The following is a 15,527-nucleotide window of genomic DNA, read 5'->3' on the forward strand; positions in this document are numbered from 1 at the left end:
TGGTAATCGGGTATAACAAGGGAAGGTCCCCTCCCCCCGCTTCCAGTCTGCAGCCCGCCAAAATGCATTCCCGCGCTCGCAAACGCCAATTTTTTGCAAGATCCCCTAATTCCCCCAACTTTACTCCCTCTGCTGCTTCTGCTCTCTGAGCCGCTTGCTGGACACTCTGGGCTGCCTGTTCGGCCTTTTCCACCATCTCGCTCGGTTGCCCCATAAGATCTATCATTTTCCTCACCAAGTCCTGTCCCCCACCCGCTTTTCGCTCTGTTGTTCCCCCTTTTTATCCGCCTGTTCCCCCCCCTGGCCCAAATACGCCGGTGGCGCCGAGGCGTCTAACGGCTGATTTGTTCCCTCCTTCTGACTCTGACTCCAAGAGGAGAATGGCGGCGTGGGGAACGGAGTGGGGAATGGGCCTCCCCCCATCCCCCTTCCCTCCGCGACGGGGTGCGTCCACCCTGGGAATCCTGCTATTCCCCCGACAGAGTTATTTTTGTTGAACCCCTATACTGAGCGTGTTTTTCCTTTTCAGCCGGCGCTAACAGTGTCTCCTGCTCTCCGGGGTTTTCCTCGACCACCCCCCCTTTCCCCGACTTGTCCTCCGACTCGCCCTTCTTGCTCTCCTTTCCTTCCGCGGGTGTTCCCGTCCCTTCACCCGGGTCAGCGAGGTCCACGACCGCGGCAGCTAGCGTGTCGCGGTGCTCTCTTGGCGCCTTAAAGGTATCTCGCACAGCTCCCCATGCCGAGATTAGCCCTGCAGCCTCCTTGTTTCCCGCACAAGCCGATTGAAACAACTCCTCCCCCGCCTTTTCTAATACGCTCCGGTCCAGGCACCCCCTGGACTCGAAGCCAGACCACGCCGCATCATCCACTGGAGTAGCGCGCGCGTCTGTTTCCCATGCACCTCCGTGCCTGCACGAGATGCTAATGTCTTTAACGTGCTCACCACCGCCTCCATGGATGCCATGGTTATCCCGGGTGCCACACGCGTTCCCGAAGAGCACGCGCTACCCACTTCGAGAACCCTTCCTTTCTTCCTCTGGAACCGTCCTTCTTCTCTTGTAGCACACAGCTACCTCAAAGACCCCTTCACCCAGCCGGGCCTTTATCACGTCGGGGTCACCACTTGTAGCGTTCTTCTGTGGGCTGCTCTCCTCAGGAGGTCCCGAATACTAGGGCTCAGACCCGTCTCATCTGCCCTCCCAGGACAGGGACACGCAGAGACGGACACATTGCATCTAGCTCCAAATGCTGATTTATTGCTGCGTCACACAGCCTTATGTACCACACGCCACCTAGACACGCGACTGCCCCGGAACCCCGTGACCTCCCTAGCCCGCCCCCTCTCGCCCCTGTTTGGCTTTCCCAATTTTTGTCCCGCCTCCCTACCGCCCCGCTTCTGCTATCCTACAGATGGAGTCTTACTGAAATAGCGGCGATGCTCCCTGTGAAGCAGAAGTTAATCTGCAGAGACCTGGTTTGGAAGTGCTCTGGTTTGCCATCTTATGCAACTGGAGTTTCCCGCTGTGCTCGTGACGGCCAGCCAAGCAGTTCTGTTTCCTTAGCTGCAGAAGCATCTCTGTCCGTGAGATGAAGATGAGGGATCTGAGCCACAGTCAGCAGGCACTGACCTCCCTTGAGCCCCGTGCCAGAGCCTGCCCAAGAGCCCTGGGCAGGGGCACTCGGGTGAAACGCATCCGTTTGAAGGGAGCCCCGGTGCGCAGAGCGATGGAGCGCGGAGGCCGTGTGGAGCTCCTGGGTGAGGGAGTCAGGGGGAGCCTGGGTTCAGGAGAGAGTGGAGAGCTGTGTGTGTCAGGCTGTGCTTCTCGGGGTGCTTCGTGAGAGCGACAGGGCCGGCTGTGCTGGGCTGTGCGCGTGGGTGTCAGCCTGTGCCCAGAGCCCTGCCACGGGCAGGCTGGGAGGTGCGAGGTGCCAGCAGAGCAGGGCAGCGGGCTGAAGCAGGGTCCAAGTTATCACCAAGCGTGCCGGAGAGAAGAGCAGCTGGCCCCTTCTGAGGGCAGCGCTGGCACCTCTGTGGGCTGTGTGGGACTTGGCTTTTGGCATATTGGGCCAGAGTGGGTGTTTGCAGGTGGTGTGTGGCTCTGCTCACGGTCAGTCCTGCAGGCTAGCTGGCTTGGTCTGAGCCCTGGCACAGGTGATGGAGCTGGGAGGAAGCCTTTGGGTCCTGCCATGAGTTTCTCTGGCCGCTGCTGTGTTTCAGGGTAACACCCCGAGGGATGTGGCTGTGCTGGAGCGGGGAGGCTGTGCTGGCGGCAATGTCAGAGATGCCTGCAGTGGCCATTGTGTGCTTTCCCTGAGCTGCTGTTGCTGCTGTGAGATGAGGCCCTGCTAGCCAGGCGCCCTGGTGTGCCTGCCCCAGCAAAGGAGGGAAGTGCGGCTGGTTTCTGTGGCGCTGGGGCAGCAAGGAGCGGGTCAGAGATCCCTGCTGATGGCGTGCGCTGCTCCTGCGGGAGTGGGTGGGTGCTGAGCGTCCCCGTCCCCTCTGCCTCCGTGTCCGCCATGGTGTTCCGAAGCCGCCTCCTCCCCTCTGTGTCCCTGCTGTCGCCATGGCGGTGTTGGGATGCCCTTGTTGCTACGGGAACGAGGGCAACAGTCCGGCTGAGAGCTGGGAACAAGCGGGTGAGTGTGCCTCGGTGTCCCCGCGGCGTGGGAAAGGTGAGGGATGCTGGTGAGCACCCCCGTGCTGACGTGGCTGCGTCTTGTCCCCTCTGAAAGAGGGAGGGCAGCCGTCGGTGCCGCTGAGCCCAGGCTGCTGAGGGTGGGGAGGAGGGGCTGGGGAGCGCGGCTGGGCAGAGACCCAGGGCTGTGGGGGAGCTTGCGGAGGGCTGACACCCCCTGTCCCACGCAGCGGTGTGGGGGCACCCCTTGTGTGAGAGGGGGGAGAGAGGCAGGGCTGCGCCTGGGCCAGGGCCACCTCGGGCCTGACAAAGCTCTCCTGGGAGCAGGTTGTGCTCCCCTCCTGTGGGATCCCTTCCCCTGCGACCAAGCTGCTTTTCTGGGGGAGGATTTGAGGGGTGAGGTGGCCTGTGGAGCAGAGTGGGGGCTCTGCTGCTGCCTGAGAGGCACCTGGGGGCGGCAGCGCTTTCCGTGTCAGGGCCTGGGAGCTGGAGCCCCTTCTTCCCCCGCAGAGCTGGACAGGGAGCAAGCTTTGCTCCCCAAAAGACAAACTGCCAAAACTTCTTCCTTTCTTCCCATGGGATGCCCTTGTGACTGCATCCAGGCTGTGGGTTAAACGTGGAGGGGACAGAGGCTGCCTGCCTCGCGGCTGCTGCTGTTGCCCTCCTCATCTTGCACGTGGCCTTTTGCATGTTCTGGCTCAGCCTGTCAATGAGGGGTGAGATTATTTGTGCTTGCTCTGTCTATAAAATGCGGTGAAGGCTTATGATGAGAAGTGCAACAGCTGGCCCAGCTGGAAGGGACTGCAAAGCTGACTCACCGCGACTCCCCTTGCGTTTTAAACCCGTGGGTGATTTTCTGGGGAGCGGTTCCTGCGTACACCTAGGGAAAACAGCAAGGCTGGACTGCTCCAGGAGGGTGCAGATTTCTCAGACAATCTGATCCCCACAGGAGTCTTCCTGTGATTTCCAGGAACTTGGAATGGGCTCTTGACAGGAGCCCCTCAGGAGTGGTACGGCTTCGCTCACCTGCTGCTCTGGATTCAGCCATGCACAGTCAGCTCTGACCGCGCGTCTGGCTGCTGGCTGCTGCCCTGGGGATCCACTCATAGTCCTTTGGGTTCTGCTCATCCCTTCCAAAGTCGCCAGCTGTGTGGGAGCTCTGATGCATTGTGAACCGAAATGAAATGTGGGCCAGATGCCCGGCCAAGAGTGAATAAAAAGGCAGAGCTGGTGCAAGTTGGGAAGGCAGGAGAGCAGAGGGAAATGCTGGGAGAAGAGACAGTCGTAGTGTAAGGCCTTAAGGCAGGAGCCGTAGCTGTACATGACAGCATGTGGAGCTGTGGATCTCCAGCAGCCTCTTGGAAGGGAGCTTGGTCCACCTCAGTGTCAGCTGAGAGTCGGCGTTTGTTTAAAGAGCGAGCAGGAAGGTTTAACACCAGGCTCCTGGTCATTCTCTCAGCTGTGCTGGAGCTTTTGCACTGAATTGCAGGGTGACAGTGCCGCAGGGAGAAAGCACAGAGGAACTGGAATAAAAGGTGATAACAAAAGGGAAATCGTGCTGCTGTGGAGTGGGCCGTTGGCCTGGCAGGGCATGGTGGTCTGCGCTGGGTCCCCCTGGGGAATGCAACGCCTGGCTCCATCCAGACAGCCTAGCACCATTCCTCTGTAAGAGTTTCTCGGGTGCAATGTCCTGCGCGGCTCGTTGGCAAGCTTTGATAAATGAGCTTTGCCAGTTAGCAGCCTTGCAGATTCACCTCCGGAGCAGAGCCATCAGGTCTCCTTTTCAAGCGAGCTCCCCTGTGTCAGCATGAATCCCAGGAGAAGTTGTACATTAATGTCAATGAAAACCTGCCAGCTGCCAGCTGGGTATGAAGGTGTTGGCTGGGTAGCCCTTGGCTGACGGCAGAGCAGTGGGTGCCTCTGAGGCTAGTGATGGGCTCCGCACGGGATGCAGAGACAAGAGAAGAGGGCTGGTGGGATCCTACGTGGTCGCTGAGGCCACTTCTCTTGTCTGCCTTCCTGGGGTTGTGTGGATCCCTGGCCTTTGAGACAAAACTGCATCTGGTGCTGATGTTTGGGTGGTTTCAGGAGGCTCAGTGGCTGTGGTCTCTCTGGGGGAGCAGGCAGAGCTCTGCTGACAGGTTTTGCTTTGGTTGTCGTCTTCCAGAAACAGAAGTGAGTGCTTCAGTCCTTCAGGGGCTGTTGAGAAGCGCTACCTAACTCTTGGGAAAGAAGACTTTGGTGCTTTTGATCAACTGGTTTTGCAGAGCTGTTCTTCATGCTCTCAGCAGTATCGCCCAGCCACGTGGCTGCTGCGGTGGGATTTGAGCAGTCCTGGCTTCCTCTGCCCTTGAGCCTTTGTGCAAACCTGGCCACCCTTGTTGGGGAGCCAGCAGCGATAAAGTAGCTTCCCTTGGCGCGCGCTCCAGAAGAGAGACTGGAGGGGGAAATAACCTTCTCCTGAGGATGGGCATCCCTTGGGTGGGCAAAACCGGGTTATTGAGGTGAATCTATTAAAAGACACAGTGAGTGTTTCTTGTACACGAAGGAATCCATTTCCATTGCATATTCATTTTGCTTTCTGTCTAGCTGTAGTTATTTATCTTACAATGTCACTGCAGCGTTAATCTCGGGGAAACGTCTGTTGATCCTGTGTTCTCACAGTGCGTCTTCCTAAAGCTCAAAGCAGCTGCACTGTTGAGGCAAAGGGCGGTAGGTGTGGGGCAGTGGCGGTTGGCTGTTCCCTAAGGGATGGGGGGCCGATGTGGATAACATTGGTGCCAGGGCAGGGACCCCACCACGGGGGCCAGCCCAGCATCCAGGTGGGCAGATGAGGCTGCAAACCCTGCAGCTCCCAAATAGCATCTTCAGAGGAAGCCAGCTGAGGCAGCAGCTCCCAAGGGGAAGGTGAAATGGCAGCCAAGCTGTTCCGCCATCCACTTGCAGCCAGGACAGGCCAGCTCGGCATCCGAAGCAGCGAGACCTGCAGGAAGCACCTTGGAAAAATGCTCTGGGTCTCAAGCGCCATAGGCTGGTGTTGCTCTGTCCACAGCAACTGAGATGATGTTCTTCACGCAGCTTTTCTTCCGTGAGGCAAACAGACCAGCTAGTGGATGGTGATGAACTTAGGGGCAGCCAAGGTCTGGCTTTTGCTGAAGCTCTGAGCTGGGTCAGCCTTTTTGGAGGTGGCTTTATTGCGCAGTGTGCAGTGCGCTAAGGCCGTGGGGGTGCTGAGGCTGAGGGACTCCTTGGAAATGGCAGCTCCCATGACATTTTCCATCTCTGCTTCTCTTCTAGCTTGGTTCCGTGCTGCTGTTACTCTTTCAAGACAATGAAGAAAGGAGGACACACTCATCATCTCTGTGGGACAATGGAAGGTTTTGCCCCATCTCACCGGTGTGACCGTCTGCCTGCCATCACAGACACCAAGGGCAAAGCTTCCTTGCAGAGCCGCAAGCCTGCCTGCCCTGTGTTTAAGCTCCATCCTCCGAGGATGGAGCTGATGCCAGGCCAGAGCATGGAGATGGTGCTGGAAGGCTTCTCCAGCACTCCCCAGGTGAGGTTGCCCCGAGGGCTGAGCCTTTCCCATCAGATCACCTGCGCTGGGACTTCTTCTGCAGCCCCTTGACATTTCCCTGAGAAAATGAGCAAGTGCTTTCAAGGAACTGTTGTAGTGGCACAAGCAAGCTGCCACCATGGCGGTACCAGTTGCTTTCCTTGCTGGCCACCATCAGTTGCTAAGGCTTTTTCATGTTTCTGTAGCTACCATAAACCCACCTTGCTGCTAGCAAAAGATGGGCAGAAGGAAGCATTACTAGCTCAGGGGCAAACGGCAGGTTACGAGGTGTCACGTGCTGAGGTGGAAGGGAAAGGCAGAGAAAAGATGCTACACTTTGACTAGGAGAAAGTAAAGAAAAATGCAAAAAAAAAATGCAAAGCTTCTGGGGGAAGCAGCGAATAAAACAAAACACCGGTGAAGGGAGGGAGTGTCTGGGAACGACATTTTTTTCCTCTGTAGACAAAGATGGACAGAGGGCTGCTCTAGCTCTAAGTCCTGGAGGAGAAAAACAAGCACATTGTGCCAGCTCTGGTGATCACAGTGACGGTCCCCACGTGGGAAACTGTTCCCAGGGATCACTGTATTTGACAGCTTGACTTTTGTCAGTGTTTCCATAACTGCCTGCCCCAGTCTCGCAGCCAGCCCCGCTGTCCCAAGGGCAGCCAGGTCTTGCGGCACCCTTGGATGGCAGCTCAGAGAGGGAAATGTCAGCAGGATTGCTGGCTGTTCTCCTCCCAGGCCCCTTCTTTCCAGGGGAAATCCAGCTCCGCAGAGAAGCTGCCGGCTAACCCTGCTGCGCATTCCCTGCCTGCAGCATTCCTGGGCACAGATGTTTAAGCGAATGGGAACTAAATCTGCATTAAGCTCCTGCTGGTATGAGTGGTTTGAAGGTTGTTTGAAAGCGTTGCCTCAGTGGTAGCTTGAAGAAGACTTGATTACTCCCCTCGCTGACTGTGATGAGACTGTCCCAGTGCAGCTCTGAGCCCACAGGTTTAGCTGAAGAGGAGACAAAGGTACCAGAAAGGAAATAAAGTGCTCAGGGCACTGGTGAGGGTGTCTTGCCTGGAAAGCTGAAAGGGCATCTGTGGGCACAGCTGTGGCTTTGTGGCTCCTGCAGTCAAAGCCAAGACTCTGGGAGTGGGCTTTCCACCTTCCTTGGGTCTTGAGAACTTAATACTCCTCAGGCTGGTCAGAAGCCCAACTCCCTGCCTTGCCCGTGCGACACAGATGATTTGGAAGGCTGTAGGCTCAGAGGAGGAGTTGGGTTGTGGTGGTGTACAAGAAGGAAGAGTGAGAAATGAAAGGAGGAATTGGAGAAGTGAAACCATGGGAAATGAGGAAAAAGTCTTGAATGTAAGAGCATCTGGCTTAAGCAGAGGCTTTTCTTGTGAAGGGCAAGACCTCTCTTTCCTGGGGTGCTTTAGGAGGGCAGAGTACACGAGTGATCCCCTCTTGACCTGAAAGCAGGCTGGCTCCTTGGGTTTTTCCATGGATCCTTTCCACTAAGCTTCCAAGGCAGGGTCTGCTGGCGTTGGCCCTTCCAGCACCTCCTTCCCTTCATATGGTTCTATATTTTTAATCAGCTCCAACAGCTCTCCGTACGTATTGTGCTTAGCAAGGGGACACATCAAAGCAATAATCCTTTGTGGCAGGGATTATTACGGCTGTAGGCAGCAGGTGACTCACAGGTGCCTTTTGTGGACGTTGGGGTGTAGCATTATGGACACTGGCGTGCAGAATAAATAGGAAGCAGCATCAAAAGAAAAGGGGGCTCTTGAGGAGACCAGTGGCTGTCACTTCATGGCAGCAGTACGGTCCGTGGCTGGGTGATGGTAAATGCAGGGTGTGTTCTGGATGCCGTGCTAGCACCCGCCGGGTGACCTGCGACTCTTGCACACAGGTGGTGAAGGAGCGGCTGCTGTGTCACGCCATCGTGGGAAGGGAGGGAAGGAAGAGGCAGATAATGCACATGGACGTCACGTGCGAGTTCATTGCTCCCGTCCTGCAAATGTCCTCCAGGGCAATCACTTTCCGGGTGGAGAAGGTAAGTCTCGGGACTGCATCCTGGCATTTAATAGCGTGGCCGAGGCCTGAAAGCCTGTGGGGTGCGTGTGCTTGTGCTCAAGGAGGAAATGAAAGAGCTTCTCCAAGTCAGAGACGGGACTTTTTTTTAACTTCAGCCAAGTAAAACTGAGATGACAGCTGCTGCGCTGAAGGGGATCATGGCCACATCCAGAGAGACACAAGGTTCTGCAGTCAGTGTGGAGGGAGGTTCTTGAGGATCCTCCAAGGCACGGTGAAGTCTGAAGAGCAGTCCTGTAGGGAAGCAGAGGAAAACTGAGATTGCTGTCAGCTCCTCAGGGTGATGAGCAAAACCTGTCATCTCTTGTCTCTCTTTGCCTTCTCTGACGTTGGTATGGATGCTAGCTCTTCGCATTTCCCCAACACTCACCTTCTTCAAAGGACCTGCAGACGACTTCAGCTGCAGCGCTGAGAACAACCCAAAGCAGGTGCCCTTTAGTCTCTGGATCCCAACTCCTGCGTGAACTTTCCCTCTCCCATGAGATAAACATGGGTCTGACAAAGAGAAGATATTTCAGTGTTTAGTTTCTGTGTTTTCAGGTGTCTCCTCTGGTTCCCAGGCATCCTGAGAAGCACAAAATCCTGTGAGCTGGCAGATTTAATTAGAAGCTTTTCAGCTCTCCCTGATGTCTGCCTGTGGTGTGCTTGACGCCACGCGCTCCGATTTATGGAGGGCTATGGCACTGCAGCTGTTTGATATCAGCACGCACAGCACTAGTTTCCCAGACACTGTCTGGTTTCTATAAACCATGCAGGAAACCCAGAGCAATGCCCCCTGTAGCAGGGGCCTCAGGAGACAGGTTGCTACCGGGCAGCTGAGGTTTCTCGCTGACTGTGTGTGCGTGTAAATGTTCCAAACTAACCTCAGGCTACTGCAGGCTCTCCACTACAGGGTAAATCCTATTCCCTCCACTGTCCCCACACGGGATGCTGCAGTTTCTGAACATGGAGAGCATCTGATAGTCTTAGAGGAAAAACTTTTGGAAGGATACAAACTAATGAAAATCGTAAATAGAGATGTATGCATGTCTGGGGTTGAAAAAGTTGCAATGCGTCAGAAAGGGAAGGAGGTCCATGGCCACTTGAACTTGATTTTTTCCCCTTGTCTTCTGTTTCTGTAGCAACCCAGTGATGTCCTTTGCCTTCAGTACAAGTCTCTTTCTTTAAAAAACGACTCCTCCCTGCCAGTCAGCCTTGTCCTGGCCTTAGAGCAACCCTTCTTCATCTGCGATGCGCACCGGCAGCCCCTCCCTGCAGATGTCCAGGTGAGCAGCCGTGGACCTTCCTGCTGGTGGGTGTTGGAGAGGGAGGAGTGTGGTGGCGCGTTTCTGGTGGGAGGCCCTCCAGTAGAGAAGTTGATACTTTAGAGTCAGCAGTAGACTGGCCTGAACTAAATCAGATTTGAAACGAGCTGCTGAAGGAAACAGAATATCGTCTGAATTGGGGAAACACACCTGGCTCTAAGACATGGAGAGAAGGCAGCAGGCAACTAGGTCTGGGCAAGCTGGGTAGTAAAGGCATCTCTTGGAAGCCGTCCCAGCTCTCCAGCCGCCATCCTCAGACCACTTCTGGAGCTGCTTGCTCTCTTGGAGGGCAGCTCTGCCTTCAGCCTGGTGCCTGCCCTGCTGTTAGTGGAAGGTGTGGGACGTGGACCCTGCTAAACACGTGTTGTTGTAGGCACGGCCACCACTTCTGTGCCGTGCTGGTGACTAGCCCCAGCAAGGGTGAGGACGCAGTGCTGTTGTGCTTGTGTTGAGTGTGAGGATAAAGAAGTTTTTCTAGAGTCAGGGGAAAAGGCCCTGGCTTGCCAGAGTGCTGCTTTGGTGATGTACTCAGCATACAGCTTTGGTGGGTTCCGAGTACAGTAGAACAATATTTCTTTCCCCCTTGTATCGCTATCGATGCAGAGCACAGAGATGTGAGCCTGAGGCAGTCTCAGAGAAGACTGCTGTGGTGCTTGCGGTCAGGTGCACACTGTCCAGAAAATGAAGCATGACCTGAAGCCCACGTAGGGGTCACACTTTGAGCATTGACACGTTTTATGCCCTCAGACCTTGGGACTTCATCAGCTGGTGGTGAATGCTTTTCATCTCCTTGCAGCCCATGAAGCTGGAGGTAGGGGTGGAGCTTCATCTCTTCATCGGCTTTAACCCTGCTTATGAAAAGGATTTGAATAGCCGGGTAGCAGAGAAGACTCTGAAGATACAGTTTCTAGAGCACCCGCATGTGGAGCTGGTCCCCGTTAGGGGAGAGGTCTACTTTCCCAGTCTCCGCATCCAGACCACGGCCCTGGACTTTGGCGGCATCTTGAATGACACCGAAGAGGAGCGTTACGTCGAGATGACCAACTGCAGCCCGCTTCCTGTCCGGTACCACTGGATGCTCCTGCCAAACAGCCACGTGAGCCGGAGGAGGTATGTGCACCTCTGCCCTCTCCTTGAAGCTCTTCTTCCTGATGTCCTGCCTGTCCTTGGCAAAGACCAAGGCTGTTTGCCTGGGACCTGACAAACTGCTTTCCACTTTGCCTTGTGGAAATAACACCTGCCAGCTGTGGTCAGGGGAGATGCTCAGCAAACAGGTGATCTTCACCAGTTTGATGCTGGGAAGGAGACAATGTTCTCCAGCCAAGCTGGGGCTGTAGGATACTACCAGCACGTTTTGCAGAGCCGTAAGCTAGAATCCTGCTTTATTTCTGGAGCTACAAAGCCATGCTTAGGCACTTGGACAAGCAGATGTATCATGTGGCCTCTTTTCCTTCCCTGCCAACTCTGTTTGTTGTCGTCTCGTACTAAGAAGCTACAACGGCACTGCCACCAGCACGCTGTGCTGCTGTCCCAGCCTCTTGCTGCTGTTTGGCTGTAGCCTCTGTACTGGTTCCCCTGGGAAGGAAAGCTGGCGTGGAAAGCTGCTTTCTCAGAGCTTGGTGGCCTGAGGCAAACAGCACCTTGGTGAAGTGAGTTTCCATCTGTTAACCTGCACGTCACCTTCACGAACCAGCTCTTGAGTGTTTCACAGCAAACGGCAGGTTCTGCTGTGGCTTCGGGTACAGCTGTAGATGTTGGCGGGAGGACTTGTCTGAGCATCCCTGGCGAGCAGGGCTGTCCAGCGCTGGCCTGTGGGTTCCAAGCCCAGGACCAGTCTTCCAGTTGCGCTGGAGCCCATCTCTCAACACATTGCTAGCAGTTCCTCCCGCTGTGGCCTCTCTGCACAGGGCAAACGTCTGGTCTGGACAGTTTTAATTACAGCAGCAAACGATGTTGCTGTAACGCTGTAGGAAACAAAGCCAAGTTTACCATTGGACATGGAAGTGCTGCTATTCCAAATACAAGAGATCACCACGAAACAGTTTTGTTGAGGGAACTGGGATCTGGCCCGGAGGAGACGAGCTGTTGGACCTGGAAATGAGCTGTTGCTCCGAGCAGGGCTTGGGGGAGAAGTCCTGGGAACTGGGGTAGCCTGTTCACAGCTGAGCCTTACCAAGTAACAACAAGTCTTCAGTGTGGCCCTTCTTGATGCACGGCGCCTTCAAGAACAGACCCTAAAAGGCAGAGGGAGGTCTGCAAGAGCAGGTGGAGGGAGGTGGGCAGGGAAGGAGGAGCAGGGCTGTAAGCTCTGCTTGGAGGCCTCTGCCATCTCCTGCTGAATTAGACTAGGGTTTAAGTACAAGCAGGCTCCATCCCTGCTCCGGCCTGATCGCACTTAGAGAACGCTACCAGCACCGCTGCTTGTTTGGACGGACCTACAGCTGTGGGTAATTGTCAAGGGAAATTTCAGGAGAAATATCCAGTAGAGCTGCAGATTCTCTCACTTAGGCCCTCTGGGTGTGGAAGGCACGGTCTGCAGGGGTGGGTGCTTTCAGGAGGGCACTGGGGGGTCTGTTGTAGCTCATCGCTGTCCAGATCTGCCCCTTTGTGTCTCAGTCTCACCTTTTTGCACAGTTCATGTGTCTTTTCTTGCTGCGCTTCTTACCTCCCCACAAGGCGTTCACCTCTGTCCTCTTCCACTTCTCCTTGCAACCAGTTACCAGCTGCCCGCACCAGCGCTATTCCAGCAGCGAGGCGCGTCATCCCCGGGCAGCGTGGCGAGGATCAAGACTCAGAGCCCGGTGAGGATGAAGGAACTGAGGCAGCTGGGGGAGGCAGACCCCCTCGCCTTGAGAGCGGAGGATGTAAGTAGGAATGTGTCTCTCTCCTGCATTTCCAGTGTGGCAAGCAGTTACGCAGCTCCCGCTCCCACGGGTGGCTCTCGATGCTGCTCACAGAGCAGCTTTGCACCCCTCCAAGCACATCCCACAACACTGCTGCAGCGACTGGTCACTGGAGAGGCTGTGCGGGACGTGTCATAGGATTGATGGAGGGCATTACCTCTGCTGCACCCACGGAGGGCATTATCCATCTTGTCTCTAATCGAGTGGTCAGCAGGAAATTTCTGCAGTAGATTTTGCTGTAGCGTCTTGAGAGAGAGCAGCATGCAAATCAGAGAGAGAGTGCAAAGCATCAGGAGTCAGAGGAGCTGGGCTGGAGTCTTCCTAGGGGCTCCTAGGGCTCTCACCTCCAAGTCTTTGTGTTTCTCTAAAGGCAGTAAAACCTGTTTCTAAAGGCAGCAGAGAGAATTTGTTGCTGCCAGGAGACCTCCAAAGTACTTCAGTGTAGTGTATTAATGAATGCCTTAATGAGTGAGCAAGGGAGAAAAATTTTCCCGTGGTTACTGTGCTGGAAAGTGGAATGGATGCAGGCTGAGATGAGGATGATTTTGCCTGTGTTTGAGGGAGAGGTCCCTCCAGCCATGTCTGTCCTTTTCTCCAAGCCATGGCTCCCCTTCTGCACCCATTTCAGTGCTCGACATCTTGATCTCTCCTCCCTCGCTTCCAGGTTTTCGACATCCTGCCGCTGCACGGTGTGCTGCAGCCAGGCGAGAGCCAGCGAGTCACCTTCACTTTCTTTGGCCACGCCAACATTGTTGCCCACGCCATGGCGCTGTGCAGGGTGGAGGGAGGCCCGACCTACAAGATGGCGTTGAGTGGGGAGGCTTCGCTCATCAGCTACCACCTAGACGTCATGGAGATTGACTACGGGCTGCAGGTACCGTGCACTTCTCTTGGCAGAGGTCCTTGTCACGAAACCACCACCAGCGCGTTGCTGCCCACCTAGGTCCAGGGCTCTCTCCCCTTCCCAGCTACTTTTTGAGTGATACGTCCTGCATCCAGGCTGGGTTTTGATGGCCATCTCCACCCCTGCTCCCCCAAAATTGGCAGTTCCTCCTCTTCAAGGTCACTCATGCTGCCTCCTGGGGCAGGCAGGATCCCAGAGGTGATCTCCAGGGGGACATGCCCCAAGACATCCATCCACTGATCCGCTCCTAAAGCCTGAGGTCCAAGGAGATGCTCTCTTTCCATGCTCTTGATTAACCAACACAGTAAACCAGGGAGGAAGTGAACTTGGGCTTCCCGTCACTGTAGCTGGAGAGAATGTCCCACAATGATCCCTGCTTTGCTTCTTTTCAGCTCAAAACCCCCCAGATATTTCCAGCTGTTGGCCCTGTACATGTTGCACGTCCATCTCCCTTTGTCGCTGTCACTGCAAGCTCTGCAAATACTTGCGTGCGGGTGCCTGTTCTTCTGAAATGTCTTGGTGCCTCCTCCTTTCTTTCAGCCAGCTGTTAGATGACACCTTGAAGTGCAGAGGGCTGGCATCCTCTTTGGTTTCTTGATTACTGATCTGTCTATGGTTGGTATTGCCCCTCTGCATGCCGCCATCACTCTCTGTTCCTGTGCAGGGCTAAGAGCTACCCTGTGGCTGTGGGCTCCCCAGCCTGACCTGGGAGAGTCAAGTGCCTGTATCTTCTCTGCAGTCCCTGCTTCTCTCTTGCGTTGTGTTCATTTGCTCTCATCCCAATGCAAGCAGCAGGAGACTCCCAGCAGCAGACTGGTGTGTGTAACTTCCCGCTCCTCTGCCCTCTCTTCAGCCGTTTCACAAAGTCGCGGAAGCAGAGCTCACCCTGCAGAACAGCGGCAAGGTGGGAATCACCTACGCGGTGCTAAGCCCCAGCACGGCCACTGCAGACAGCCCGCTGCCCGGCGTGCCCCTGGTTGTGCCCAGCACGGTGAGTAGCACAAGCAATGAACCCTGGGCCTGTCTCAGGTTGCCCAGGAGAGGGTGAGAGGGAAACAAGGGAAAAAAGACAAGACCCACAGAAGCAGCCAGGAGAGACAGGGCTGTAAGCAATTGCTGCTGGGGGGCAGAGAGGGTCAAGCAGGTGCGGGCCTGAGAGAGTTCCTTAACGGCCGCTGCTGGCGGGTGGCCCTGCTGTCACACAGCACCCACCGGCGGGAGGCACTAGTGCTTGGGAGCTCTCTGGCCCCCAGCTGCTGAGCTCTCTGCTCATGCTGGCGCTGGAGCCGGATGGCGCAGACTCTGCTGAGGGTCGCCTTCCCCCGGTTGTGTGATTGGACAGGACTTATTCCTGGTGCGAGCCTGCACAAACCCTGCCTGCCCCCTGCCAGCACTAAGCAGGGGAGACTGAAATACTTTCTTGTTTGGGCGTGAAGGTCCTTTGCCAGAAATGGTGACAGCCCCTGTACTGGTCCCTCACTGCTCCAGCTTTGCTGCTCTGCAGCAGCTTTGTGGGGCAGTGAGGGGGGCCAGGGAGGAGCGGGGCTGTGCAATAGCAAGGAGAGGAGTTTGCAGCACCCCACCATCCCAGCTTCTCCGTTCTGCGTGGGTGTCTTTGAGCTGAAGCAGTGTTCCTATCTATGTCCCTTTGTGCAATGGGAAGAGGAAGCCAAATGGCTTTCACATTTCCTCATGCCTGTCTCCGAAAAGGGCTGAGACGCTGATGCCCCCTTCCCGCGAGCTCCCGAAAGCACAGCTCTGCTTGGGCCCGGGCAGTGGTTGCTGTAGTTGCTTCATGGGCCCGGGCAGCTTGGCAGGGCTGGCTTTCGCTGCAGCTGTGTTGTGTGCTGCAGTAAGGGCACAGGAGACCAAGTGGCAGGATGTGTCCCGCTCAGCAGCTTCTCCCTGCAGCGTGGAGGGGAGCCGGGAGCTGAGGGTCCAGCCCAGTGTGCAGAGGGCGAGCTGCAAAAGCTGAGACCATGTCCTGTCACCTCGAGCAGTGGTGCTGTCTGCTTGTAGTTGCTCCTGACCTGGCTGGCGTCAGCCCAGCCCGGGACTCCGACAGCCCTTCTGGAAGCCCAGAGAGGAGGTGGCCTTCCTGGCAGCACCTTCTTCCCTGGATCTCCTCCTGCACTGGGC

The 15,527-nt window shown here is 55.9% G+C and overlaps 1 protein-coding gene across 1 annotated transcript in view; it reads left to right on the top strand.

Annotated features, from left to right (window-relative positions):
• Nucleotides 1–2,564: 2,564 nt before the first annotated feature.
• Nucleotides 2,565–15,527, top strand: part of LOC147600352 (axonemal central pair apparatus protein HYDIN-like) — a 39,649-nt gene continuing 26,686 nt past the window's right edge. The window contains exons 1-9 of the mRNA XM_086751242.1: nucleotides 2,565–2,637; nucleotides 5,689–5,752; nucleotides 5,934–6,192; nucleotides 8,096–8,239; nucleotides 9,399–9,542; nucleotides 10,378–10,691; nucleotides 12,298–12,445; nucleotides 13,149–13,358; nucleotides 14,242–14,379. Coding sequence (XP_086607368.1) covers nucleotides 2,565–2,637; nucleotides 5,689–5,752; nucleotides 5,934–6,192; nucleotides 8,096–8,239; nucleotides 9,399–9,542; nucleotides 10,378–10,691; nucleotides 12,298–12,445; nucleotides 13,149–13,358; nucleotides 14,242–14,379 — 1,494 coding nt within the window. The remainder of the gene's footprint in view (nucleotides 2,638–5,688; nucleotides 5,753–5,933; nucleotides 6,193–8,095; nucleotides 8,240–9,398; nucleotides 9,543–10,377; nucleotides 10,692–12,297; nucleotides 12,446–13,148; nucleotides 13,359–14,241; nucleotides 14,380–15,527) is intronic.

Source organism: Chlamydotis macqueenii, chromosome 6, assembly GCF_036417535.1.
Source record: "Chlamydotis macqueenii isolate bChlMac1 chromosome 6, bChlMac1.mat, whole genome shotgun sequence".
Lineage (NCBI taxonomy): Eukaryota > Metazoa > Chordata > Aves > Otidiformes > Otididae > Chlamydotis > Chlamydotis macqueenii.